Here is a 27,523-nt window from a genome sequence, read left to right on the forward strand (position 1 = left end):
CGGCCGGGGGACCCGTCGCTGATTGGCTGCGCCGCTGGGCGGAAGTGATGCTACTGTCACTGGCTTCTCGGGCTCCCGGGAAGCCGTGAGTTTCCGCAAGGAGGCGGCGGCAGCAGCTGCGGCCAGGCGGGTGAGTTGAGAACTCGGTGGGGGCGGGGCATTGGAAGTCCGGGTGGCCTAGAACAGGGGGGCAGCCGGTGTCTGAGGACGAGGGAGCCGCACAGAGGGCGCCTTCAGTCCCGGCGTGGGGGAGCCCAGGGAGACGGGGCCACGGAGTCTTGGATCCAGGATAGTGTGGGTCCTCCGAGGAGAGGGGCACATTGCACGGGGCAGTCGAGGCCAGGGAGGGGGAAATCAATGAAACTGACCCCGGTACGCAGCCTGGTTTCTAGGAACAGGTGTAGAGGTTGCGAGGAGGACAGTCTCTTGGGAGCAGAATCTTGGACTCTGGGCTGTCCGTATCATTCCTCTTCTCTCTTGGCACCTCAGAGCTGTAAAGACACGCCTAGCAGTTGGGTGAAGTTTGAGATCTACTTTCAGAGGGTATTTAAGTTTCCTTACCCAGAAGCCTAGGGTGAGGGCTGGGGTGGGGTTAACGTACCGCTCTGCCAGAGGGACTGGAGGATGTAGTGGTCAGGTTTCTCCTCTCTTCCGGAAATCTATGGGCTCTACTGCGATTGAAGGAGCCTGCCTAGTTGGGTCACTATCAGGCTATCTAACAAGATTTTTGTATGCACACTGGGAAGGACACCTGAATATCTTGGGACAGTCGACACTGCTGGAGCGCAGGGAGGAATTTGCCCGGGAACCTCAGAGGAAAAGAGAGAAGGAAATATGTAGATTTGGGGAGGGAAATGTTAGGTGGCGGAAGTCCCCTTCTCCCTTTCCAAAGAGACTTCGGTAAAATACCCATGTTTATGTAATGTTTTGAGACTAATCCATTTGCATATTTGTGTGGGTACTAAGCCCTACCTCAAGGTGACCCCCCTACACCCCATCCCCGTAGAGAGCAGATGCTTCTGAAGCCCAGCCACCAATAGGGACACACATGTTCTGTCACCCATTCACCTGTCTCTGTCCCCACAGTTGCCCACCAGTTCTCATTTGGCCCTTCTGTCAAACCATGGGTGGCAGTCCCAGGTTTAGAGCTTGAGCCCTCACTTCTCAACCAACTTGCTGAGCTAGTGACTAAGAGTAGCCCTTTAGTGCTGCTTTCCAATCACCCCTTCTCCCCAGGGTGTCCACTTGCCTCTTACGCCTGTTCAGTTTTGTTTGCATGCTCGGGTTTTCCCCATTTCACCCGCCTCCCGCCTACTCTTACTTCCCCTGGCATCCACAGGTACAGAAATCAGGAAGTTAGCTACTACCCCCCGGACTTCTAGGAAGCAGTACCACCTACTTTTTCAAGAGGGGTTTTTGCTAAGAGTTCAAGCCCTCTTCTAGGCATCTAGGAAAAAAAGAAAAGACTATGGCCTGACGTTTAGGTCGAGAAGTACGGTTTCTGGATTATATACTGATCTGGCCTTACTGGACCAGTTCGGTTCTAGTCTGTGACCTATTTGGGATTCCTGGAAATGATACTTAATCACTTGCAGTTTCTTTGATCACGGATCCTAGAGTTCATGGCCAGCCTCTGCTTGCTCCACTGGGTTTGGGAGGACACCATTTCTTGTTTTCTTGGGGCCTACAGGTCTGCAATCTGTGCCTGGAGTCACCACTGCTCACAGCGAAAGGGATGCCTTTTCTCCGTTTGCACAAAATGAGCGTGAGGTGGTTAGCCAGACCAGGAGCTCAGCCTCACTCAGGGTCCAGGTGGGAACGGGGCCCCACTGCGGGGAGTTAGCCCTCAAGACAAGGGGACCAAGACGTCAGCTGGGGAAAGATTTCTGTTGCCTCTAAAGAAGGGAGGAGGGTCTCTTCTAAAGAACGGTCATGACTCTGCCAGGAATTTGCAGGAGTCCTATGACCTCTGAGCCCTTTTCATGGCAACAGTGGGAAAGAGCAGCACGGTGCCTGTTAGCAACTAGACATCCTGCTTGATCGTCTAGTGATAATCATGTCACTGAGGGACCCCCCGGGGTTTGTGCTGGCCCACGCTGCCCCTGGGGGCTTATCCCTGTTGGTCAGAGATAACTGTGAATAACAGGAGAGGATCACATGTTTAATGATTTAAAAGGCATGGCTTAGGGATTTCCAGGTGTGCCGTGTTATCACGTTCTTACCTCTGGTGTCCTTTCTCTTTGTCTGCAGCCTACTGCTCTGATGCCCAAGGGGAGGCAGAAAGTGCCACACTCAGATGCCCCCCTGGGCCCCAGGCCCATTTGCCTCTGCCTGGAGCTAGCCGGGCTCTTCCTACTGCTTCCCTGGGTGATGGGCCTGGTGGGGGCAGGTGGGCCTGGGGCCCGGGGTCCGGAGGGGCTGAGCTGGGCGGTGCATGTGGACAGCCCAGAAGGCGAAAGGGAAGAACAGTCGCTGGAGCAGCGGGCAGATGCCCTGGCCCAGGCAGCAGGGCTGGTGAATGCAGGACGCATCGGGGAGCTCCAGGGGCACTACCTCTTGGTCCAGCCAGCAGGGCACCAGCAGGCCCCGCAGGTGGAGGCCGTCCGGCAGCAGGTGGAGGCTGTGTTGGCCAGGCACGAAGCCGTGCGCTGGCACTCAGAGCAGAGGCTGCTCAAGCGGACCAAGCGCAGCGTCCACTTCAATGACCCCAAATACCCGCAGCAGTGGCACCTGGTGAGTCCAGCCCTGCAGCTTCGGGCCTCAGATGCTGGGCGGGGGGTACCCCGTGCCTTAGTGGCCTCTTGTCTGTGTTACTCTTCAGTGTTCCCCATCCTTTGCCTGAGGAGACATTTCTGTGGGCTTCCACAGTGGGCTTCGTCCTCGGGCTGCACCTTCCCTGTGCTCATATCCAGAGAGCCGGCGGACTGCAATGGCAGGGCGTGGGCCCTGGGACCAGGCTGCCTGGGCCGCCTGCCACTGACTAGCGTGTACCTTTGGGTGCACTGTTTAGCCTCTCTGTGCCTCACTTTCCCTTTCTGTCAAATGGAGATTGTAATGGTTATGGTTATGGTTAAGTGAACTAAGGTACTTGTGCCCACATGGGAAACGCTTTACAAGAGTTAACTAGTAACGTTATATTATACGGTGTTAATATAATGTGTATCATATGGCCTATGAATTATATTGTCCAACCCTTGACCCTAGCCACCTTCTCACCCTTATTGCCCATGAGTGATGCCAGGCTTTCCTGGAGACCTCGGCTGTGGCAAAGCTCTCACGTGTCCCTCCTTAGCTCTGTCCCCACCTACCCTTATTGGTCTACAACCTCTCTCTGGCTCCTTGACAGCGGCCAAGAGTGCACAGGGGCTGCTCGCTGTAACTTGTCTCTCCGTGGGCTATGCTGTGTGTCACTGGATTCCCAGGGCTCAGAGAACAGTTCCTGACCCTGTCTCTCCTGCAGAATAACCGGCGGAGCCCCGGCAGGGACATCAACGTGACGGGTGTATGGGAGCGCAATGTAACCGGGCAAGGGGTGACCGTGGTGGTCGTGGACGACGGTGTGGAGCACACCATCCAGGACATCGCACCCAACTATGTGAGTGGCACTGGAACGACCCGTCCCATCCCACCGCCGGGCCTTATCTGATTCTTGATGTTCCCTCAGGCCTGTCCCCTTTCTTAGAGGTCATTGGGCCAAATAAAAGGGCCTGGAAGGTGGGATGGTGTTCTTCATCTACTCCTTTTCCGCAGCCAGCCTTCCAGCCTGGTAGCTAAGACACTGGACGTGGCTCCAGCTCAGCAAGGGAGACACTTCCTGGTTCCTGCTGCCACTCCCTGCCCTGGGGAGTAAGGAGTGGCCCCTGCGGGCAGCTTCCCTCTCTGCACAAATTCCTTAAAGCCCGACTTTTAGGTAGCCCCAAACCTCTTTTATCCAGGCTTTCCACACCATGGACGCGGCTCCTAGGCACATCTATAATGGCCAAGAGAGAAATTTCCCAAGAGCTGCAGCACTCCTCAGTTTTGCCTCAAGGTGTCCTGTCCTCATATCTCACAGCCCATGTGGTTTGCAGAGATGGGCCCACAGTGCTGGCTTAGAGCCCCCAAATCCCAGTTCCCCTCTCTCCCTGAGCTCCAAGACCTGACCCCTTGTAAACCAGCGAGTGACCACATGCCCCGCCCGTCCCCCCCACCTTGTTTCAGAGCCCCGAGGGCAGCTATGACCTCAACTCTAACGACCCTGACCCCATGCCCCACCCGGATGTGGAGAATGGCAACCACCACGGCACGAGGTGTGCAGGAGAGATCGCTGCCGTGCCCAACAACAGCTTCTGTGCCGTGGGGGTGGCGTATGGGAGCCGCATAGCAGGTACCTCCAATCCAGCCTCGGTACATTCCTCCTGTGACAGCTGTCCATCCTCTGTGCCTCTCCCATGAATTCCAACCCGACTTTATTTCACTCTCAACACACAGCAGAAAGCAAAGGTTAAACTTATAAATAGGTGTCTGCAGGACTTATCAGTTCATTGATTTTTTTCAATGCACTGTGTTTCCAACATGTTTTTAGCAGTGAACCCCACTGTATAAAACAGCTGAAAGTATGAAGTGCTCTGGATGGGAGATGGAGGCCCAGGCCCCACCTACGCAGACGACTCTTCCCTTTTTCTGATCATGGTTACGCCCTGTCAATGCTCAGCTCACTGTGATGATAACTCCTTATACTCATCCATGCTGTATTTGTATTTTAATGGTTTACCAAGTGCCTCCTGGTCTGCCCTTCCTCCGTGACCCCCGTGTGTCTGTGGAGGCCCCTCTCCCTTCTCCCAGCTCTCCCGTTCCCAGCCCTTCTGATGGTCACCGTCTGCTCTCCAACCTTTCAGGAGAGCGGAACAGCCCTGGCCCACGCTGGGGTGGTACTGCGGCTCCTCTGCCTCTCGGTCTTTGTCCATTGAGGCAGAAGGTGAAGGGGATGAATGGGGACACGCTGTCCGCGTGATTCCTCATAAATGCTTGGGACCTGCATTTCCGAGGTTGGAATAGATTGGCTGTATTCCTCTTACACTCCAGCAGAGGTCAGCAGCCCTCTCTGCGAATGAGGCTACAGAGGGAGCCAGAAACCTTCAGGGCCCAAGTCCCTCTGAAAGCTCCATTCCGCCCTATGTGGTCACCAGGATGTGACCCACCCCATTTTATTGGGTGAGATTAGGCATCCGTGAGAGCAGTAATGCTGATGAGTACCATCTGTTGAATACCCTCTGTGTGTCAAGCACCACTGCAGTGTTTGACATGATTGAGGATGCACATAAGAAGGGGACCTTGGAGTCCCTACGTTCTAGGCCCTGCATCTTCCCACCGGACCCCAGGATCCTTAAAGTCTAAGATTTAGCATTATGTTAAAAAATATTTCCGGACAGGTACATGCACATGGTATAAAAATTCAAAAGACCCAAGAGCACTTAGAGGAAAAGTAAGTCTCCACAGGGGGCCCCCCAGCACCCAGCTCCCCGTCTAGGGGACCAGCATTATTGAGGAGCCGGTATGGCCTTCACCGCCTAGGTATCCGGGTACTGGATGGACCCCTGACAGACAGCATGGAGGCTGTGGCGTTCAACAAGCACTATCAGATCAATGACATCTACAGTTGCAGGTGAGGCAGAGCCAGGAACAAGGTGAGGGGGCCAGAGGCTCGGGCACTGGGCGAATCCTCCAACCAAAGAACAGCAGGATGGGCTGACTCGGGCAGGTCCCAGCAGGGCTCTCCCCACTGGGTTCAGCCTGTAAGTCCACTGCCCTCATTTCTCCAGACCCCCAGCGTCTGGGTTCTCAGTCTTAAGCCCCTTGTCACCCCAGTAATCAGGTTGCCACACGAGGAGTGCTCCATCCTGCCTCGTGTTTATCTGTTTATCAAACTCAGAAGGCTCTGGAAGAAATTGGGCATTCCTTTCCAACCACAGCAGAGCTGGACACCCAGCACCACCCCCCAGAAACACACCTGCAGCTCCAGGTTACGGTTATGGCGGGGAGGGGGTGTTTGATAAGGAGGGGCTGAGGCTGGGCTGCCCCCCAGCACTGATGGTACCTGCTCTTCCCCAAGCAGTGTCTCCTGTAAATGCATGGCATTATCCACACGGACATTTCCTTTCAGAGAAAGAATGGAGAACTCCTCAGACCCGAGAGCTTTCACAGATACTCCCTTCGCTGGTGCTCTGCCATCAAGCCTAGCGTTAGATCCCTAGGTCCCATCCATCTCTACCACTCTGTACTCCCCGGGGACCTGAGAAAGGGTTTTTAGGGTCAGGTTAAAGTAGTCCTAAACTGGGAAAGTTTCCAAGGACAAGAAGAACTTTAGCACGTACTTCTGTTTTCCACTTCGGAGTGAGGGCTGGACCTTTGACCCCTGTGTCCTTTCATCGTGGGAGTCCGGAGCTGGAGCCCTTGGGAGGAGAGGAAGGGCCCGGGCGGAGGGACGGCTGGCTGAGCCTGGGGGGCCTGGGTGGGCAGCCACAGCCTGGCTCTGGCTCTTCCCACTGGGTGTCTCTCAACAGCTGGGGACCAGATGACGATGGAAAGACGGTGGACGGTCCCCATCAGCTTGGGAAGGTAACTGGGGACCGCGTGGAGACTTGGGAGACCTAGGACCCCCTCTTCATTCCGTTCCTGGGACTGCTCCCGCCCCGCCCCCATTTGCAGGGCCAGACCTACCATGTAGCCCGGGCACCTCCTTTGGGAAGAGCGCTCCTGACCTGGGGTTGGGGGAGTGTGGAGGACGTTCTTAGAGAGAAATGGAGCAGTGCTTTGAGATTGTTTCGCTCTGGTTATGTGCTTGGCTCCCCATTTCTGGCCCTACCCTCTCTGATAAGCAGAGCCCGTGCACCATACAGCTGTTCCACTAACAGCCTCTTCACCTTGAGTCCATCTTTAAATCTGTTTCTCCCATGTCCAGTGCCCTTGGCTTTTTTTCTTTTCCTTCTAGAAGGGGAGGAAAGAGTGAGCGGCATGGAGGTTGGGGTCTTCCTATGAACTCCTCAACTGACCTGGACGTTTTGCCCCTCAGGCTGCCCTGCAACACGGGGTGATCGCTGGCCGCCAGGGCTTTGGGAGCATCTTCGTGGTAGCCAGTGGCAATGGGGGCCAGCACAACGACAACTGCAACTACGATGGCTATGCCAACTCCATCTATACAGTCACCATAGGTAGTGGCCTGGTGGCCCCGAGTGTGCATGTGTGCTCACGCCTGTGTGTGTGTGAGAGAGAGAGACACTCAGTCGTGATGGGACCGTGTATGTGGGTGTGCCCCCAGCTTCCATGGGTCTGTCTAAAAGTGTATGCATGATCTGCTCTTCTCTTCAGGCTCTGATAGTTAGGAGGGACTAGCCCTGCTCTCGGAGGATGTCAGGACTTCCTTAGAAGTCATACCCCGGAGCACTTTCCACCCATCATCGGGGATACCAAGCCCACCCCCCGCCTCCACTCCCCACAGCTGCTTAGGCCTCTGCTTTGGCCTCTCTTCCATGGGTCCCTTCGCTCCTGCTTGAAGCCTTCCCTGACCCCCAAATGCCCTTTGCCTGTGCTCCCTCCCATAGCATTTAGCATCCCGGTTGTTTTCATTTACTTACCCGACCTCCTCCCTGACTATGGGCTCCTTGAGATCAGGTCTGTGCCCTTCTCCCATGGCCCCCATGCCTCACACAGTGTGCGACTTACAGTAGGTAATTGATAAATGTTGAGGAAAATGCATGTGCGAATGGATGAGTAGGTATTGAGGTGGAACGCCCCCCAGATGCACCCTGGAGCCTGTTGAAAGAATGGTCTTAGGGCGCAGAATACCCTCTGCCATTTGAGGCTGCCTGTCCTGGTGAGGAGTGTGGGTACTTGAAGGACTTGGACCACTGAGATCATTTTTTAAACTCAGGACAACCCCCCAGGTGATAACTCAGAGATGACTCTGGTGTTATCAGGCCCTTATCTCTGCTCCCATTTCCCCTACTCTGTCCCCAGGTGCTGTGGACGAGGAGGGACGGATGCCTTTCTACGCAGAGGAGTGTGCCTCCACGCTGGCGGTCACCTTCAGCGGTGGGGACAAGATGCTCCGGAGCATCGTAAGCGCCCCCCGCCGGGCCCTCGGGTTCCTCTTCCCTACAGATCTGTGTCCCTAAGGGTCTGCCCCTGTTGGAAGAATGGAGCTGAGGACTCTAAATGTATCTGTGTAAAGGGGTTTTATCTTTAAAATTTTAACTTACAAATATGCATGTTATCATAGGAATCACTCACATTGATTAAGTATCACATTGATTGAAACGTCTTCCTTTGGTAGAACATGGTCTTTGGCTAAATTTCTGTGGCCTTTATAAAAAAAGGATCATCATTCCACTGCTATGCAGCCCTTATGTAAATACTGTGAGCTCTGTTCCTGTTCATCCTTGGGAGTAAAGCTAGTGGTTGTCGGCACGGAATGGGCGGGAAAAGGAGTCAGGAATGTCTCAGTCAGCCTGAGAGACAGCTCTTTCCTTGGAGCTGGAACTGGAGCCACAGCAAACAAGAGGTCGGAGCAAGGGAGTGGAGTTTCTCAAGCTGTGGGAACCTGTGAAAGAATTCAGGGTTCCGTGCCTACACCCAGCTGGCCGAGCTTCATCCCGTCATCCTAGAGCTGCCTGCCGGTCCCCAGTGCCCCGAACAGAGGGAACAGAGGGATACGGGGACAAGGGGCTCTCGGGGCAGAGCTGGGCTGCAGCCAGGTGGTGTCACATTTCTCCAGCGGCTCTGGGTTGGGAGCGCTCTCCAGGGCCATTGGGAATTAGGCTGCTTCCTCTGGGTCACATTCACTTTCCCAGAGACTGAAATTCTGTTTTGCCACTAAATGACTTTGGTCAGCACAGTGTTTTAAGGCTCAGGGCCCGGTGACCCCAGCCCCTTTCCCCACCCCGAGAGAAGAAAAAAGGGAGCTGACTAAAGTAAGTGGGCAGGAGGCTTCGCTCAGCAGGCAGGGGTCTGGGTGCGGAGGGCACCGCCCACGCCCACCCCAGGCCAGGCTGGGTTGGGAGGACGAGCAGGAACATCCTGGCAGAACTCTCGGGAACCCGCTCGACCCGGCCCCAGCGAGGGACCGCGAAGGCTGCCGAGCATAGTGGTTCCTCTTACTGTGCGCCGCCTGCCTTTCTCCTCCTGACGCAGCTCCGCATCTCACCCCCACCCCTACCACGTTCCATCTGAGCTATAAATTGTCCGGAAATGAAAAGAGAGTTTGTTTAGCCAGGCTCCCATCTTTGGGACGCTCTTGCCTTGGAAACCAGTTCCCAGTTTCTGTTCAATGACCAGCTCGGTGGGACTGCCTTCCTGAGGGCGGGCACGGAGGTACAGGCTGCCCACCGTCTGCTGCCCGGCCCTTTCCAGTGGCTGCCTGGGGCTCCTGTCACAGGCAAGTTCACGGGCCTCACAGCTACACACTAGACTGTCACTGTGAGGCTGTTTCCGTAGCAGGAAAAAATCAACCTGCTCCCTGGCACAGACCAGGCTTTCCACCCTCGCTGAGACTTCCACTTGGAGAGTTTTTGCCTCCTCTTCCATGCACATGACGTCTGAGTGAAAATGACATGTCTTGGCAGCCTCTGTAACAGCTGGAAGGCGAGCAGTGAGTACAGTGGAGAAAGGGCAGCTCTTGGGAGAAGTTAGCACCTTGGTATCTGACCCAGGAGAGAAGCTTGGAAGAAGATTTTCTGGTCTTGGCATGGGCACCGCGTGCCAGATCCGGAGGGCCATGGCCTGGAGCAGGTTTAGGCAGGGCCCCCTCGGCTAAACCCTCTGTGGCTCCAGGGTGGATTAGAGCGTGAAAAGAACTGGATGCCAGACAGATGCTGTGTCTCCCTGACCCCCGCTCTCACCTCCCACCTCAGGACCACAGGTGGAAAAGGGGGGACTCGTGGAAACCACCTGAGGCACCAGGCCCAGAGCAGGGAGGCAGGGAGGCCTGTGGATCGCCCCGGGCCAGGGTGGGCAGGGGCTGTAGATGCTACACCCATGCTGAGCCCACGGGTGGACAAGGAGACAGCTTCCTCTCCCTGGGAACACACTCCCTTTGTTCGCACGGATGTCACTCCAGGCCCTGTCGCTGAGCTGCCAAGTTGGATTTCCTCGACCGGTGCCGTCACTGCTGTCCCCGCTCCAGCTGGGGCCCAGGAGCTCCCGGCCACTTCCTCTGTCTCCAAGGGCTGCGGGGTCTGGAGGGGCGGTGCTGGGGTTGGGTGGAGGATTTGGGAAGGGGTCACCAGAGGAGCCGGAATCAGGAAACCACCATCCTCTGCACGTGAGGCCTCTCCCCTCTCTCCAGCTCCTTTCCGCCCCCTCCCCCACAGTAACCAGACCCCCAGAGTAACTTTTTAATTCTTCTCAACTCTCCAGAGATTCTCTTGTTAGGCGAAGAAGGAGGAAGAATCTCCATCGTCCCGACCTGCTAGACATTCAGCTCTCGCAATGGAAGGGCCCCCAGAGGCTCGCGCTGAGGCCCAGCCCCGCACCCCTCCCTCCACAGCACCTGGGAACAGTCCCTAACCCAGTCCCCGTCCTCTCCATTCCGCTTCCCAGGTGACCACAGACTGGGACCTTCAGAAGGGCACAGGCTGCACCGAGGGCCACACGGGGACCTCAGCCGCGGCCCCTCTGGCAGCCGGCATGATAGCCCTGATGCTGCAGGTGCGGCCCTGCCTCACGTGGCGTGACGTCCAGCACATCATCGTCTTCACAGCCACCCAGGTGAGATCCTCGCAGGTGGACAAATGGCCTGGCCCAGCCCACGTCAGACTTTCGGTCCCAAGGACTTGGAGGTTTCACGAGGCTTCAGGTTCTAGGTGTCCCAGACGTTGGGTGCCAAATCCCGTCCAGAGTTGCATGTGCACGGAACAAGTGTGGGGACCCCATCAAGACCACAGACCTAAATTCACTCGCACCTGTTCTGGGGCTGCTCTTTTACCAGCAAAGGAGAGCTCCGGCTGGGCTCCTGACTCGAGCCTGTGGCTCCTGGCTCCCTCTCTAGAAACAGGCCATTGGGCTGGTGACATCACAGGCCTTTGCCCTTTTGTCCCAGCTTTCCTTGGGAAATCCATTCCTAGCAGCCTTGGTGGGAGAGTCTGGGCTGGATCAGCTAGCAGGGCGAGCAGGGAAACTTAAAATCCGAGAGACTAACCGGGACCCCTGTCCTCTCAGTATGAGGATCGCCGCGCGGACTGGATCACCAACGAGGCCGGCTTCAGCCACAGCCACCAGCACGGGTTCGGCCTGCTCAATGCTTGGAGACTCGTGAACGCGGCCAAGGTGAATAGGTGTCCTGCGTGGAATGACGGAGGAGGCGGGGAGAACGCCTAAGACACTGCCCGGCACATCGTAGGCGTTAATAAATGCTCGTTCATCTGAGACCCCTTTTACAAGTGAAGAAGCAGGCTCAACACTATAATTAAAGTTTCTAAACTGTCGGTGGAGAGTAAATGGGACCTGAGTATCGTTTGGAGCCCTCAGGGTGCTCTGTCCCTCATCTGCTGTCCTGGACACAGCATTTCCTTGCTTCGGTGCCATAGGGAGCAGTCCAGGTGGTCCGCAGGGGTCTCGGGAGCGAAGGAAGGTGGTGAGGAAGGGGGAAATCAAAAGAGCAGTGCCCTAGGGGCCAAGTAGATGAGAGTGGGTGTGTGGGGTCCATCTTGTTTGTTCATTCGCCGTCCCCCCTTCCTTTCATAGATCTGGACGTCTGTCCCTTACTTAGCTTCCTACGTCAGCCCCGTGTTGAAAGAGAACAAGGCTATCCCACTGTCCGCCCGCCCCCTGGAGGTCCTGTGGAATGGTAAGCAGTCAGCAGAAAGGGGGTTAATCGTGGGCCTGAGGTTTGGGGCGGGGTGATGGAGAAGCTAAACTCATCCTCCCTGCCGGATCCTACCCCCTTCCTGTAGGAGCTGAGCTCCAGCCAAACCTGTGGAGTTTTCTTTGACCATTTTAGGACATGTTGCTGCTTCTGAGTTGGCTGGCCCCCCGGGTGCTTAAACGAGACCTTTCTCCTGAGTTACTGGTGGTGGAAAGGACTGCCGAGCAAGCGATTAGGAAGGCTGGTGGGAGGGCTGGGACTGGGACCTGGGAGACAAGGCACGAGTTGAAAGACTTTCCTTTGACTTCCATGCTAGGAACGTGCCAGACGATCCTCTGCAACCCGGTGGCCTTTGGCTGGAATGAGGGAGTTGAGGATGTCTTCCTTTGATTCTCAGGCTTGTCTAGTACAGAGAGAGTCAGCTGGGGCCTGTAGGGGGAGGACAGAGGAGTCCCCAGAGGGCTCCCTAGACTGTGGTGGCCCTCCCTCTGCCCACGCGTCCATCACACCTGGGGCCGCTAGGACTCTCTGAAGGGGTGAGGGCCGTGTGTTGTCAGTCAGAGATGTCGTCTTACGTTGAGCACAGAGGTTGAGCCCCTTCCCAGAGAAGAGGGCAGCTGGATTGGGACACTTGAGCAAGAGGATCTTCTGTCTGCAGATTTCCCGGACTTCCCACTGGGGAGTTTTCCTCACCTCCAGTTCCTTGGGGATTTTTTTCCTCAAGGATTTTTGACAGGCAGAGTTATTCCCTGATTTTTGTGAAGATTGAAGCGTGTCATGCTTTGTACACAAATGGAACTGTTTTCGCATTTCCCATCCTCCTAGGAAGTGTTCAAACCACAACAGTGGCAAAAGGAGGAATGGCCAAAGATGGGAGCATGGAGGGGAGGTGGAGACGGCATCCCTGGGGTGGAGGTTTCACTGGGAATAGTCCCGTTGTCTCTCTCCCTAACCATGTCCAGCACTTGCCCAGTTTCCCCTCTACGTGGAAGGAAATCCATGGGCCCAGTTCATTGCATTTTCCGTAAAAGGAATGCTGTCTTGGAAAGGGCATAAAGCGTCAGCCAAGGCAGAGAAGTGCAGGAACGTTCCCAGGAATGCGGTTCAGTAGGAACCTCGGGGCTTCGCACGTGCATGTCTTGGGGACAGTATGTCTTTTCACTTGCACCTCCCATCCAGGGCTGCTAACCCGCAATCGCATCCCTCAGATGAGGGGGTCGACTTAGGGTCCTTCCCAGCTTCATCATCTTCTGCTTCCCACTAACCAGGGATGTTCCCCGGCGTGTCTAACAAACTTCCCTCGGTATAGAGGCATCTGGCACCTGCTCGTTTGTCACTAGGAAGCAAGAGAAAGAAGGACAGGTTGTCCTGGGCAGAGGAGAATGGGAGGTGGGGTAGTGGGGAGAGAAGGACGGAGAGAAGGGAGGTGAAGACCCGGCGAGTTTTGCCAATGGAGCCCTTCGTTGGTTTGGAGGGCAGCAAGCGGACTGCCGATCTTCAAGGTCAGCAAAGGTGTCTTCCCCTCTGTCGTGACCCCATTCACCCCTGAGCAGACAGAACTGAAGGTTCACGCTTGTGGGCGTGCTTGGAGGCTGCAGAAAGTCCAGTTCACATAGAGCTGAGCATAGTCCCGGACAGTTAGTAAACCTCTTTCCCTATAGCCAAGGAACAGTCTTTCCCACCAAGACCTGGGCGAGTCAGTGTCCAAGGGCTGGAAGGTGAACTTTTTTGTAAGGTAGAAGGAACTGAACATCCCTGAGATGGAAAAGGGGTGCAATACCACTAAGACTCTGGAGCAGTGGTGTCCAAGAGAACTTTCTACAATGATGAAAATGTTCTCTATCTGTGCTGTGCAATTCATGTGAGGTTATTGAAGATTTTAAATGTGGCTCGTGTGGCTGAGGAACTAAGTTTGTGTGTTATTGTAATTGAATTTAAATAGCCACATGTGGCTGGTGGCCACCTTCTTGGGCAGGGCAGCTCTAGAGCAAGACAGGAGGAGGATGTAGGGGGAAGGGGATTGGCGCCCCTTGGTTCCTTTAGCTCTGACTCTGGGTCTGAAATCTCTACCAGAGGGTGAGAGGGAGGGCGGGGTTTGGGAGGAGTATCCAAAACACAAGGGAGCCTGTGTGTATTTACAGAAGATTCCCGAACACCACTTGCAATTACCCTTTTATCCTTGTTTACAGCCAGTGCTGGTTCCCCCTCTGGCCATGCTTGAGTCCTGTTCCTTCCTGGCTCTGAATCTTCCTCTCCTGCCCAGTCTTTCTCTCCCCACTGATTCCTCCTCCTGCCTTCAAACACCCTCCGAGCATGTTAGGAAACACTTTTAAGTCTCTGCCCCCCTCCAACCAGTAACCTTTTCAAATGAATTAACCAAAGCAATTGCTCGCCTTTATCACACCCTCTCCACCGCTGAAGACTTACTCCATCACTCACAGCGCCCCTCTCCTGCTCAGACCAGGGGCCAGCTCAGAGCCCATCCTTCTCAGCCCTCTTGTTCTCTGACTGGACTAACGAGACCTGTGTGGCAGCCTCCCTCTTCCTGCGGCTGCAGTGACCTCCTTTGCTCCATGGCCCTCTTCTGGCTTCTCTGCCCAAGGAACTTGGTTTTTCTGTTCGCTCTCCTCACTACTCCCAAACCAAGAGTGCCTTCTACGACTCATTCCATGTTCTTGACCCTCCCTCTACGTTTTCTCCCTCGACGGCACAGCTGTGTTTATGGCTTCCGCTGCCACCTCTCCACAAATGATTCCTAGATCAACATCTCTTATTCTGATCCCTAACCAGTGAGAGGGGTAGAGATTTTTCTGGCTTCCGCAAGATTATGGGCAAATAAATCCCTGGGATCTTCGGGGTGGGGTGGGGCGGGGGGAGGGCGGTTGAAAAAGACCCCAGCTTGCCAAAGGCAAAATAATATGATCATCATCAACTAAGATTTGAGTGTTTAGGTGCCAAGCACTGGCTTAAGGATTAACTCACTTAATTCTAATAAAACAGTTCTCGTGTTGCCACATGGCTGGCCACCCAAGTCGCTGTACACCCCAATAAGGAAATGCATGTAACGTGCCACTGCGTACACATGCTAACACAGACAAGCACTCGCGGGGCTCTTTTTGGATTCCATTCTGTTCTGTCGTGCTCTATAACGTGTCATTTACTCTCCGTTAGGCCCTTATCTTCCATGTTAACACTCTCCTTCAACTATGCCAGGAATATTTTCCTCCATCTTTCTATACCTAAATCGCTGTGTGCTGTTGGACATCCCATCAGTACTTTACGTTTAAAATGTACAGCATCTTAGATTTCATTATCACCTATCGACAGCCAGCTTACTTTCCAAGTTTCTCTCATTTCTGTCTGTGCCATCACCATTCCCTAGGCTCCCAAACTTGAAACTCGGGAGTTTTCAATCCCACTGTATCCCTTGCCTCTCCCTAGGTCTTCCTCCAGCCCTCAGAATTTTGTCTTTCATTTATTTCTCTGAAATGTCTCTTGATTGATTGACTCATTCATTCTACAAGTATGTGAGACCTACCTCATCCCAGGCACTGTACTAAGTTCTAGGGATTCAGAGATAAGACACGATTCCTGCCCTCAGAGAGCTGCTCCCAGTCTGGTAGGAAAGACAGTCCCTCCTGCAGGTAGAGCGCAGTGTTACAAGCACTGCAGTGGAGATGGCGCAGGTGCCTCTTGCCACCAGGGAAGACACAGGAGGGTTCTCAAAGCAACTGAGATTGACCTGAGTCCCACCAGGTAAGCTAGCCGGGGGAAGAGGCGAGGAAAGGGACATCCAGGCAGCAGGGGCAACACGTGCAGAGTCGACGGTATCTTCAGGGAGCGCAAGTCACGTGGTGTGGCTGGAGCGTGGCTCCTGACTGGCAGAGGAAGACTGGAAACTCAGGTGGTAGGGCCACATGGAACTGTGTCTGCCATGGTAAGGAGTTTGGCCTTTATCTTGAAGTTTGTGGGGAGCCTTCGAGGTCAATTATCACCAATTGATGTTAGCAGTAAGGGAGAAGGAGAGCAGTTAGAGAGATTCCCGAGGCTTTACCTTTTAGAGATACATGGGAAATCTTCACTAATGAAAGGACATGATGCCTGGCGATTCTGTCAAAAGAATCTGGGGAGGGGCTTCCCTGGTGGCGCAGTGGTTGAGAGTCCGCCTGCCGATGCAGGGGACACGGATTTGTGCCCCGGTCCGGGAGGATCCCACGTGCCGCAGAGCGGCTGGGCCCGTGAGCCATGGCCACTGAGCCTGTGCTCCGCAATGGGAGAGGCCACAACGGGGAGAGGCCCGCGTACCGCAAAAAAAAAGAGAATCTGGGGAGGGGAGAAGTGGGGATCATCAATGAAACGAGATTGGCCATATATATTGGTAGTTATTGAAGTGAGGTATTGAGAACATCTGTTTTCTCCATTTATATAGGCCTGAAACTTTCTATAGTAAAAATTTATATATAAAGGTGTACGTATACAGATGTACGTCTATATACACGCACCTGTATATGTGAAGATTTCTGAACTTTTAGCTGGAGTCGTTGATTAGATGGTGGCGCCGTCACATGAGATTAAGAACCCAGGAGGAAGAAGAGGTTTGGGCAAGGACTATGGAGTGTGAAGAGCTGAGGAAGAGAATTAGGGCTCTGCTGTGTTTGAGGCTTCTATGCAGCATCTAAAGGTTGTATTCAGAAAGCAGTTGAATAAATAAGTTTGAAAGTCTAGGCTGGAGATAATGGTTTGGGAGTCACCTGCATAAAAATGGAAGAGAAAGGTCTGGGAAAGAAGGAGATCACTAGGGTTGAGGGTAGGCAAGGATAAAAGAGGACCTAGGACACAGGCTGACATTAAGGGAGTGGACAGAGGAAAGGGGCCTCAGAAGAAAACTGAGAAGAGATGCCTGAGGTTGGAAAAAAAACAGGAGGATGGTGTCACTGGAATCTAGGGTAGTTCTGATGGGAGTGGGCAAGCGGGCAAGGACTGAGGGCGTCCCTGGTTTATCAAGGAGGCCATTGGTGACCTTAAGAAGAATACTTTGGGACTTCCTTGGCGGTCCAGTGGTTAGGACTCCGTGCTTCCACTGCCAAGAGTACTTTGTTTCAGTCTGTTCATGGGGGCAAAAGCTAGACTGCGGTGGGTTGAAAAATTCATGGGGACAGAAGAAGATTCCTGGTTAAAGACGGTGAATTGAACACGTGCTTTTATCTCTGCTTACTCCCAAAACCTCACCAAAGTGAGAATAAAGGAATAAAAGTGGTATAAGCACAAGGACAAAGAGAATGAGAGGCGAGACCACAGCAAAGGAGAGATTGCAGCACATTTTTGGAAGACGGAAAACGAGTGGAGAAGTGGGCAGGGCTAAGAAAGTTGCAAACCAAATACCTGTAAGGGTGAACCTAGGCAACAGGCTCGTTTCATGCCTCAGAATCCCCAAAGGCTCAGGACTCGGAGGCCCCATGCACTACAGAAGGCAGAGATGAGGTGTGAGAGTAAAACGAGAGATCAATTAAAAGGTAGACTCCCAGGTGTCTTCTCCCATCCTTAGCAGCCTTATCCGGGCAGGAGTTGGGAATTTTACTCTCCAGAGCCCGGGGCCCCAGGTACAGCAGAAAATAAGAGACAGAGAGTGTACCTTAAAATGATAAACCATGGAGACTTCCCTGGTGGCACAGTGGTTAAGAATCCGCCTGCCAATGCAGGGGACACGGGTTCGATCCCTGGTCCAGGAAGATCCCACATGCCGTGGAGCAACTAAGCCCGTGTGCCACAACTACTGAGCCTGTGCTCTAAAGCCTGCTTGCCACAACTACTGAAACCCGTGCACCTAGAGCCTGTGTGCCTAGAACCCGTGCTCCGCAACAAAGAGAAGCCACCGCAATGAGAAGCCCGCGCACTGCAGCGAAGAGTAGTCCCCGCTCACCGCAACTAGAGAAAAGCCCGCACACAGCAACGAAGACACAATGCGGCCAAAAATAAAAAGTAAACAAATTTTTTTAAAAAATGATAAACCATGAACTATGACGGGGACACGTTCCAGATAAACTAATTCTCATAGCTAGTAAATGGCAGAGCTGGGATTTGAACCCAGGCTGGGTGGCTCCAGAGCCCATGCCATTAGCACCAGCAGGCACAAGAGTTGAGAAAGGGTTTATTTCACCGGCAGTGACAGCACAGAGTCCTAACCACTGAACAGCCAGGGAATTCCCCGCTCTTTCTTCTTTGATCAGTTATCCACGCTCACATCGGCTTACCCTTAGAATCAAGCATTTTAGCTGGGCTTCCTGTCACCTGTTTCTTCTTCCTACTCTGATTCAGCCCACTCACAGCTGTTGAGAGTAACCTTCCTTTAGCACTTTTTTTTTAAAAACTCTGTCCTTGCTCGATAATCTCTAATAGCTCTCAGTTGCTTGTTTAAAATAAAAATGTTAAAGCCCTTCCCATGCTAGGTCCCCTGCCCATACTTTCATATTCTCTCTGAGCTTCTTCATCTGTGAAATGGGGGTGCTGCTCTCTGCTTTGCCTGTCGGCATGAATTAGTGAAAGGAAAGTTGCTTTGGAAAGAATCATTTCTCATTGCAGCCTAATTTCTTAATATTCCCCAACTGAGTCTTCCACTTCAGTAGTTTGGTGGGGTTTTTTTGTTTGTTTGGGGGTTTTTTGACTTTTTATTTTGAAATAATTGTAGATTCACAGGAGGTTGCAAAGAAATGTTCAGGGAAGTCCTGTGCACCCTTCTCCTGATGTGAAATGTCTTAATTCTAGGACAATAGCAAAACCAAGAAAATGATATTGGTCCAGTGCAGAGCACTTACTCAGATTTCACCAGTTAGACTCATATTTCTGTGTGTGTGTGTGTGTGTGTGTCCGTAATTTTACCACATGTATAGCCTTGTGTAATCACCACCACAGCCAATATCCAGAACCACTGCATCCCAAGACTCCTCAGTGCCACCCCTTTATGGCCACACCCATCCCCTCTGTACCATCCCTAGCACCTGGCAACCACTAATCTGTTCTCCATCGCTACAGTTATGTTATTCATGAATATTACGTAAATGAAATCACACACTGTGTATCCTTTTTTTTTTTAACATTTTTTTTATATTTATTTATTTATGGCTGTGTTGGCTCTTTGTTTCTGTGCGAGGGCTTCCTCCAGTTGTGGCAAGCGGGGGCCTCTCACCATCGCGGCCTCTCTTGTTGCAGAGCACAGGCTCCAGACGCGCAGGCTCAGTAATTGTGGCTCACGGGGCTAGTTGCTCCGCGGCATGTGGGATCCTCCCAGACCAGGGCTCGAACCCGTGTCCCCTGCATTGGCAGGCGGATTCTCAACCACTGCGCCACCAGGGAAGCCCCTGTGTATCCTTTCGATATTGGCTTTTTTTCATTCAGCACAATTTCCTTGAAATTTTTTCACTTCAGTAGTTTTTTTTCTTAATTTGTATTTCCTTCAGTATGAAACTTGTTCATGTCCACCTCTGCCTTTCTACATGCCATTTCTCCTTCTAGAATACCCTCTACCAACACTCCACCAATCGTATTCACTTCCTCCCTCTGAGTGTGTCTCACGGCTGCCTAAACCCATCTGACTCATCTCTGTTCTAGCATCAGTTATGTAGACCGCATTGCATATCATTTTCCACTTGCACATAGAAGGCGGAGACCATGTCCAACTTTTCTCTCTATTCCCAGCAGCTAGCACAGTGCCTGAAATGTAGGAGGTACTCAGTAAATTATTTTTTGGGTGAATGAATGTCGGAAATTGCTCCGTTTGGTTCTTCCATTGTGTCCTGGGTATGTGTTGTCCTCCCAACTGGACTCTAAACTCGATTGTAAACTTGAAAGCAGCAACTGCGTTCCATTTACTAGTGTACATGAGGTTCAGTCAGGGTTGCCAAAGATATTTGTATGTGTCTTCCATGAGTATGTTCCTTTGTCTGTTGGGGTGAAGTGAGGGCATAAGCGTTTGTGGGGCTGGTTTCCCAGCTGCCCAGCCTGACTTCCCACAGTCAGCAGGATGGACCTGGAAATGTCGGGGCTGAAGACCCTGGAGCACGTGGCCGTGACAGTCTCCATCACTCATCCACGACGTGGCAGCTTGGAACTGAAGCTGTTTTGCCCCAGTGGCATGATGTCCCTTATTGGCACCCCCCGCAGCTTGGACTCGTACGTACACGTGCCCTCACCTGAGCTCTCTCTGCGACAAGGGCCTTTTCCAGGAAAAGATATGGGAGGAGTGGACACTGGCACTGCCCTAAGCTACCGTGGCACTGGCTTTATTACCTTCTTTGTTCAAGTGCTTACAATGTGCTCAGCACTGCACTTGAAATATAGTTTCTTTTCTTTTTTCATCTTTATTAGAGTATAATTGCTTTACAATGGTGTGTTCGTTTCTGCTTTATAACAAAGTGAATCAGTTATACATATACATATGTTCCCATATCTCTTCCCCCTTGCATCTCCCTCCCTCCCACCCTCCCTATCCCACCCCTCTAGGTCACAAGTTTCTTTAATCCTAGTAAGGACCATGCAGTGTAGACTTTGTAACCCTTTACAAATGAGGAAACAAGTCACAGAGCTAGTTAAGTGCCTGAGAGAATAGCAGTAAGCCTAGACCTATGGGACTCCCAAGCCTGTGTTCTCTCCACGTTTGCTTTTTCCACTACACTACGTTGACATAGGTCCCTCAGCCCCTGAGATCCCAGGGGCAAGGGCCAGCACTTGAGGGCCCTCCATGGCACCCTCCCGATGGCTGTAGCTCAGACAACAACTGCTACTACAGTAAGAAAATGCTTTTGGGCAAAGGGGTCAGTTCCCTGCTCCATGCCTTCCTCTGTCTTCTCTGTTCTTGCCCCAGGGACCCCAATGGCTTCAATGATTGGACCTTCTCCACTGTGCGGTGCTGGGGGGAAAGAGCGAAAGGGACCTACAGACTCGTCGTCAGGGATGTAGGTAAGCCTGCCTGCCCCCCACCAGGGCCCTGCCTTTCGTGATTGTCATCTGGTCCCTCTGGATCTCAGAGTCCCCACAGAAATTGTCCCAGGTGGAATACATAGGGTTGCCATCGGACCAAGAGGGTAGATGCCAAGACGTATGCCCCACCCAAAAAAATGGGCATTGACACCTAGAACTGTTAATTTATACTACCTCTCATATTCCTTGGAGAAGTGACTGATCCATTTTTCCTCAGGATAGCAACAAAAATTCCTTGTTGAAACCACATTTCAAGTTTTTTCTCATATAACCATCCTCTGGCCAGCCCTGGTAGGCAGGTAAGGGCAGGACTAATTTTCACCGTTTTTTTCTTTTTAAACTGAGGCCCACCCAGAGGTTTGAAGTGACTTGTGTGAGGTCACACAGTATCTCAGTGAGGACTGGAAATTGAACCCAACCCTCCCAACTTCCAGCCAAGTTAGGTGTTCATCACCAGACTGGTGGTTTTCAAACCTTCCTTTAATTTAGCTGGACTTTTTTTTTTTTTTCTTCCCAAGAAAAATCCCAGCTGAAATCCCAAAATACGTATGTATGAAAGAGGCAAAACTTCTCCACTTGGGAGTGCCACCTTTCACCTCCGCCTTTCCATTCCTAAGGGCACCCCGAGAGGCACGTCTGCAGTACCCTGGGGTCAGTGGGACACAAGTAGACAACTACTGTGGCCGCTCATGTGGTCTGAGTCCCTCTGGGTGGCGGGGTGGGCAGGGCCTCTGCTGTCTGTGTGGCCAACAGCGGGGCGTGGCTCACGGACCACCCTGCTTGCGGCTCTAGGAGATGAGACGTCCCAGCCTGGCATCCTCCGGCAATGGCAGCTGACCCTATATGGCTCTGTGTGGAGTCCAGTAGACATCAGGGACAGACAAAGGTAGGTGTAGACACATGTGTCAGAGGGAGGGGACTCACGGGGTCAGGGAGAAGGCCACTTAGGGAGTGCCACCTCCCTGGGAACCCACAGCGTGGCCCTCCCCTGTTTGCTGTGGGGCTTCCGTCTGTCTGGCTGTGAGGTGGGCGGATGGGCGAGGCAGGCGGTAGAGGAACCAAGCTGAGTAGGGCATCCTCGTCTCCTTTCTTCTCCACAGGTTACTAGAAAGTGCCATGAGTGGGAAATACCTGCACGATGGCTTCACGCTGCCCTGCCCTCCCGGGCTGAAAATCCCAGAGGAAGATGGTTATACCATCACCCCGAACACCCTCAAGGTACGAGGGCCAAAACCCAAGCTGCAGGCAGGCAGGAATGTCCTGAGGGATGTGGTCCTTGGTGGGAGACTCAAGGTGACTTGGGGAGTGAGGGGTTGGGAAGACCTAGGTCCCCACTCTACAGGCTAACTCTCCAGGGCATTCCTTGTGTGGGGGGAACAGGGGGAGTGGTTTGGGGTGGGAGAGGCAGCCCCAAGAGAGAGAGGAAGAGAGAGAGTTTCTGAGCCCATTGTTCTGGGAAACCACCCTTACACAGGTGTCTGACTTTCCCCCAGACCCTGGTGCTGATAGGCTGTTTCGCCGTCTTCTGGACCATTTACTACATGCTGGAAGTGTACTTGAGCCAGAGGAATGTGGCCTCTCACCCAGTCTGTAGGAGTGGACCCCGCCACCGGCCCCAGCGCAGCCGAACAGCCAAGGAGGAGGGGACAGAACTGGAATCAGTGCCCCTTTGCAGCAGCCAGGATCCAGGTGGAGTGGGGATGGAGAGCGAGGGCCCTCCCGCCACCTCCGGGCTCCACGCCCCAGACCTGCTGGATCAAGGGGACTGGAGCCTGTCCCAGAGCAGGAGTGCCCTGGACTGCCCTCAGCACCTGCCCCCAGACCTGCTGCAGGCGAAGGAGGCGCAGATTTGCTGACCTTGGGCCTGACAGCCAACGTGGGAGAGGCTCTAACTTCCTAAGACTGGGGAAGCTTGGAAAGCGGCTCCGCAGGCCCGGGAGCTCTGGGGAGAAGGCAGCCCCGACGCTTCCACCTGGGACCAGGGGCCTAAAGAGCGCCTCTGGCTAAAGACCACACTCAGGGAGGGCAAGGGCCTTCGGAAGGTACAAGCGGAGCCAGATTACAGTCTCGCAACAGCCATGGAACCTTCCTCCAACCCAACGGGAGTTTTTGGTGAGAAGGTCCCGGACAAGGGATTGGGGCCCCTGCTGGGCAGGTCTCCATCCTTGTTTCTCCAGGGCAAGCCAGTGGTGTCGGGCACAGGGACCCTCACCCACACATGGCCAGAAGAGCATCTCAGCAGAATCATCACTGGGGTCACTTGGGAAGAGGGCTTAGGGGTGGAGGCTGGGAAGAGCCCCAGACACGCCTGTCCTTTTAACGACCCAGGGGCCAGAAACAGCAGACTTTTCCTCTCTCCCCCTCACCTTCCAGCCTAAGCCTTGGACCTTGGCATATGGGCACGGCAGTCAACCCTCAGCTCGGCACACGTGCCCTGGAAGCAGCGGCCTCCATTAGCCCTGATCAGAAGCCAACCTTGAACACACCCCTGACCCCCTCACCATCACGCCCACCCTTCATCCTGAAGGATCGGTACGACGCACCTGGCAGGGCTGGGGCACATCCTGGGGGAGTCTGTGGCAGGACTGGGACAGGTGTCGGATCAGTCACTGGCCCTGCAGCCCTGCGACCACCCGTCTTCCTCTGCAAAGTGCTCAGGGAAATGGCCGTGCCTGCCGGAGGCCAGCCATCTGCCTGGCAGGCTGCGACTCTTCCTCCCATTCTTGGCCTCCTCCCCTCTTCTGAGCTAGTTCGTCGATTTGAATTTTTTTTTTTTTTTTTAACGCTTAAGATTTGGTTTTCTCTTTTCACAGCAACATTTTGTTGAATTTTTTCTGCACAGCTTTTCCAAAATAAAAACCTTCCTCACAGTTCTGCTCCTTCCCATCTCCTTTCTGCCGCCTCCCCAAAGCTAATGCAAGTCTCCAAGTTGCTGCTCGTTCCCTTCAGTCCCGAGATTCACTCTCCTCTCCCAGCCCCTGAAATCCTGGAACTCGAGGGGTCCTTCAGAGGATGGCAGCCAGGAACACACGTCAACCCGAGCTGCCGGCCTGTTCCCTGCTCAGATTTCCTGTAACCGGAACGGAAGTGAGTAGGGCAAATCAGACGCTGCCAGCCAGGCCTGAGAAAAGATTGATGTATTTTTTTTTTTTTCCTTTTGAATTTCAACCCCCAAAATATTCCAGCAAAAAACCCGGGGGCGGTTGGCCTGGGTCTCCTTCTATGAGCGTCAGCCGCCCAGGAGGACGGTGGACTTGCCCACACCCAGGCCACTGCCAGCCCACGTCTCCCCTGCTCGGCCCGGGAGGGAGAGACAGTGGAGCTGGCCGGGAAGCTGGGAGGTGGGCCAGGGGAGCAGTGCTTTGGGGTCAGAAGTTGGGCTGAGGCTGAGGGGTGCGGGCGAGCTGCCCAAGTGCAGTCACCTTTGCTCAGTGACGGAGCCTCGAAGCTTGGCCGGGGCTGAAGGAACTACACGGGTGTGGGTGAGGCTGGCGAGGCAGGAGGGCTGCGGCCGGCGAGCTGGGCGAGGGCGGGGCCGGGGGCCAGCCCTCCACCTCTAACTGATGATCTGCCGAGGTCGGCCGTAGCCTGTCATGCCAGCCTGGGAGGCCCCTCTGTTGCTGCCCATCTGTAGGCCGATGACATGCTTTCCCTCCTGCAGTTGGCTCTCTGTGAATTCCCTCTTATGCTCCTGGGCTTTCCTAGGAGAGGAGGAACCAGGTCAAAGACTTGCCAGGACTGTGTGTTTTCCAGCCATCTTTGGTTTCCTGTGTTACTTCCTAGGCCGATCCCATTCCCTCCCCATTTCACCACTCGTTTCCTTATCTTGCTTGCCCCACAGCACAGGCTATGGAGACTGGCTGAGACAGGAGGGTAGAAAGGGAGGAGTCAAGAAGTAGTAGGGACCCATTTCCCCCCATCCTAGACTTTCAGTTCATACCTTCCTGGCTATCTGCTTCCCCAAATCACTGTACTAAAGGGTTAGCCCGTCTCCTGCAGAGACCCAAGCTCAGGGTGCAGGGAAACCCTGGTGGCCGCGTACTTCATAAACCAGTTGGGATCTCCACGGTAGTGTCCATCGTTCTTGGTCACTGCCAAGCTGCCCAGGGCCATCAGGGTCCTCTGCACCGCTGCCAGGTCTTTGCCTGTGAGTAGAAAGAGGGGAGGGGAAATGATCTTCAGGACTGTGTAAACAGGACTCCAAGGCAGAGCCTGCCCACACCTCTCAGAAAATTGGCCAACCCGGGGCAGAGTTGGTCCTAAAATCGAAAGAGGCACAGTAGATCCCAGGGTACGCCCTTGCGGGTGTGGGGTTCTCCTGGCGTATCCCACTCCTGCTGTGCAGAGCCATCATCATGGCAGTTTTGATCATCCCTCGTCCCTGCCTCACCCTCCTGTCCCCCACCTGCCTCCACCCCTCTTCTCTCTGTACCTTCAAAGAGGTCAACAGTCTGGAACATGTCAGTCTTGGTGACACCATAGTCCTCAGCTGCCTTCAGGAACTGAGCCACCTGCTCCATCTGCTTGAAGACCATGGACGGCGGGTTCTCAGGCACCTTCACCGGCTTGGAGCCATCCGGATACAGGCTGTTGACCAGCTTGCTCAGAATCTGCCGGGTGTAGAAGGTAGCTTGGCACTCGGTTTGGGGGTTCTGCCCCACAACTCCGGCAGGATGGCATGGACCCAGCCCCCCTGCCCCGGGTGCCACTCACCACGCCATTCTTCAGCCAGACCTGGAAGCCCACACGCCCACGGTCTGGGCGCCCCACGTCGGGGCCGCACTGCGCTATGATCCACTCCACCAGCCGCTCCTCTATCTCCTCGTCGTACTTCTTCTCGATTTTGGATTGCACTTCACGGCTCATGCCGTAGGAAGGACCCTTGTTGGCCATGTTAGCGGGGAGCTAAAGCAGCACAAGCCGGAGGAGGGAGAGGCTCAGAGAACAGCTCTGCTGTCCCTGGTGCCAGGCAGGTCTTCCAGCTCTGTGTTGGGCAACCACCCTAGCCGGTTGTCTACCTCCCCTTGCTTCCTGGTTTTGTTTCCATGGCACTGCTCACCCGGGCCAGCTCGTCCCCTCAGTCCACGGAGCCTCTCTGAACTTGGAGGCCAGATCTTTGGCAGTCTAGAGCAGGAGTTAGTAAACTTTTTTGGTAAATAACCAGACAGTCATTTTACTGATGGTCATATTTTAGGCTTTGCAGGCCATAAGGTCCCTGCCACTGTAGCACCAAAGCAGCTTTAGGCAGTGTGTAAACAAGTGAGCATGGCTCTGTTCCAATAAAACTTTATTTACACGAACAGATGGCAGGCTGTACTTAGCCCATGGGTTTGATAACCCCTGGTCTAGAGCATTCTTTCTTTGCCAAGATTGACCATGGAGGCACTGCAGAGGCCTTTCGGAAGAGGTCACATTGCCCCTCGAAAGAAAGCCAGCAGATGTCTTTGTCCAGTGAGGCGGTTTGGCAGCTCTGCCCAAAGTTATGGAGGTTCCCAGAAGTGGGAACTCCAGCACTCAGCCTCTCTACCAGCTCAGCTCAGCCTCCTGCCTGCAGCTACAGAGGCCGAAGCTTACCCACCCCTGGAAAGGGCTAGGAAACCAGCAAAGCCCAAGAGCTTTGGGCCAAGAAGCTGCATTTCCCCGGGGAGCCAGATGAGCGAGGGCTGCGAGCTGGCATACCCACCGGCTGGCCCTCGTGCCCTCAGGCTCTCACCACGGTGGGAGCCTGAGTAACCAGGAAGACAGAGCTCTCCAGGGACGTGAGCCAAGAATCTGCCAACCAGAGCATGGGAAGCCCTCCCCGTCCAGACCAGCAGCAGCTGCTGCCTTAGGGCCTGGGGCTGGCCTCGCTCAGGAGAGCCCTACCAAGGGAGGGGAGGCTGCAGGAGCAGGGCCAGGCAGGCAGGCCGCTGGGCAGACCAGCATGCGGCCAGCCAGGAGGAACCTGACCTGCCTCAGGTATCACCCTGGGGTGGTGCCAGAGTTCACCCTTCGAAGAGGAACCAAACGAGGCCAAACCATCCCCTGGCCCTCAGAGAGGTCGGAGGTTGGGAGGAGAGAATGGTCTGCGGATGGAGGTAGTCAGCGCGTTTCCTCAACTCCCTGTCTTATCAGAGCTGAGTCCCTCTCCCCACCCACCCCCAGGGGAGGCAGTGAACATCATCGCTTCACATGGGCCCAGCTCAGCCGCCAAACTGCACTTGCCCGGCCCTTCTTTCCCTGCAACCGACAACTCCTCTGAGCTCGAATGCCCCGTCTCTGCAGTGAGGATAATGTTATCTACCCCAGAGGGCTGGGAACATTCCATGAGGCCCTGTCTGTGGCTACCGAACACACTGCCTGCCCCTCAGCGGAGCTCCTCAAAATGTCAGTCCTTTGTCCCCAGAGCTGGTCTCCTGGTAGCGACCTGGGAGAGCCAGCCCCTGACCAAATGGTGAAAAATAGTAAGTGTTCTTCCAGCTGCAGCCTCCACCCCTGTTCAAAATCATTCCCTGAGGGGACAACGAAATTTGAGAGGAAGAACAGAAGAAGGGGGCTTCCCTGGTGGCGCAGTGGTTGAGAGTCCGCCTGCCGATGCAGGGGACACGGGTTCGTGCCCTGGTCCGGGAGGATCCCACATGCCGTGGAGCGGCTGGGCCCGTGAGCCATGGCCGCTGAGCCTGCACGTCCGGAGCCTGTGCTCCGCAACGGGAGAGGCCACAGCAGTGAGAG

The 27,523-nt window shown here is 54.2% G+C and overlaps 2 protein-coding genes across 5 annotated transcripts in view; one reads left to right on the forward strand and one right to left on the reverse strand.

Moving 5' to 3' along the window:
- Positions 1-23,785, forward strand: PCSK7 (proprotein convertase subtilisin/kexin type 7). Of its 3 annotated transcripts, none has more exons than XR_003427817.1 (17): positions 1-130; positions 1,691-1,812; positions 2,251-2,733; positions 3,461-3,595; positions 4,201-4,366; positions 5,554-5,644; positions 6,543-6,597; positions 7,052-7,190; positions 7,996-8,096; positions 10,576-10,743; positions 11,194-11,301; positions 11,719-11,821; positions 19,849-20,005; positions 20,697-20,791; positions 21,430-21,478; positions 21,605-21,698; positions 21,913-21,941. XR_003427817.1 is itself a non-coding variant. In XM_027082225.1 (17 exons), the coding sequence occupies exons 3-17, from the start codon at positions 2,263-2,265 to the stop codon at positions 22,666-22,668; spliced, it is 2,364 nt and encodes a 787-aa protein (XP_026938026.1). In that variant the 5' UTR covers positions 5-130; positions 1,691-1,812; positions 2,251-2,262; the 3' UTR covers positions 22,669-23,785. The 3 variants fall into 3 exon arrangements, 1 of the variants encoding a protein (XP_026938026.1); XR_003427818.1 differs by lacking the exon at positions 21,430-21,478 and adding an exon at positions 21,030-21,111 and having other exon boundaries at positions 2-130; positions 21,913-21,931; XM_027082225.1 differs by lacking the exon at positions 21,430-21,478 and adding an exon at positions 22,306-23,785 and having other exon boundaries at positions 5-130; positions 21,913-22,030.
- A 147-nt stretch (positions 23,786-23,932) lies between these two features.
- Positions 23,933-27,523, reverse strand: part of TAGLN (transgelin) — a 5,686-nt gene continuing 2,095 nt past the window's right edge. Inside the window, exons 1-4 of one of the 2 annotated variants that reach the window (XM_027082234.1) lie at positions 25,526-25,717; positions 25,245-25,422; positions 24,855-24,957; positions 23,933-24,513 (exon numbers count right to left, since the gene is read on the reverse strand). In XM_027082234.1, the coding sequence (XP_026938035.1) occupies positions 24,369-24,513; positions 24,855-24,957; positions 25,245-25,422; positions 25,526-25,705 (606 nt within the window). In that variant the 5' untranslated portion in view covers positions 25,706-25,717 and the 3' untranslated portion in view covers positions 23,933-24,368. Of the gene's footprint in view, positions 24,514-24,854; positions 24,958-25,244; positions 25,423-25,525; positions 25,718-27,523 lie in introns of those variants that run through there. The other variant, XM_027082233.1, reaches the window with a different exon arrangement.

This window comes from Aethalodelphis obliquidens, unplaced genomic scaffold (assembly GCF_003676395.1).
Source record: "Aethalodelphis obliquidens isolate GAN/ISIS:26980383/991018 unplaced genomic scaffold, ASM367639v1 scaffold46, whole genome shotgun sequence".
In the NCBI taxonomy this organism is placed as follows: Eukaryota; Metazoa; Chordata; class Mammalia; order Artiodactyla; family Delphinidae; genus Aethalodelphis; species Aethalodelphis obliquidens.

Bases quoted from the DNA above. Each gene is read 5' to 3' on its own strand.
- PCSK7 (XM_027082225.1), top strand. From the start codon at position 2,263: ATGCCCAAGGGGAGGCAGAAAGTGCCACACTCAGATGCCCCCCTGGGC. The intron at 20,006-20,696 runs GTACGTACACGT...TTCTTGCCCCAG, and splicing joins ACCCCCCGCAGCTTGGACTC to GGACCCCAATGGCTTCAATG. The intron at 21,699-21,912 runs GTAGGTGTAGAC...TCTTCTCCACAG, and splicing joins GACATCAGGGACAGACAAAG to GTTACTAGAAAGTGCCATGA.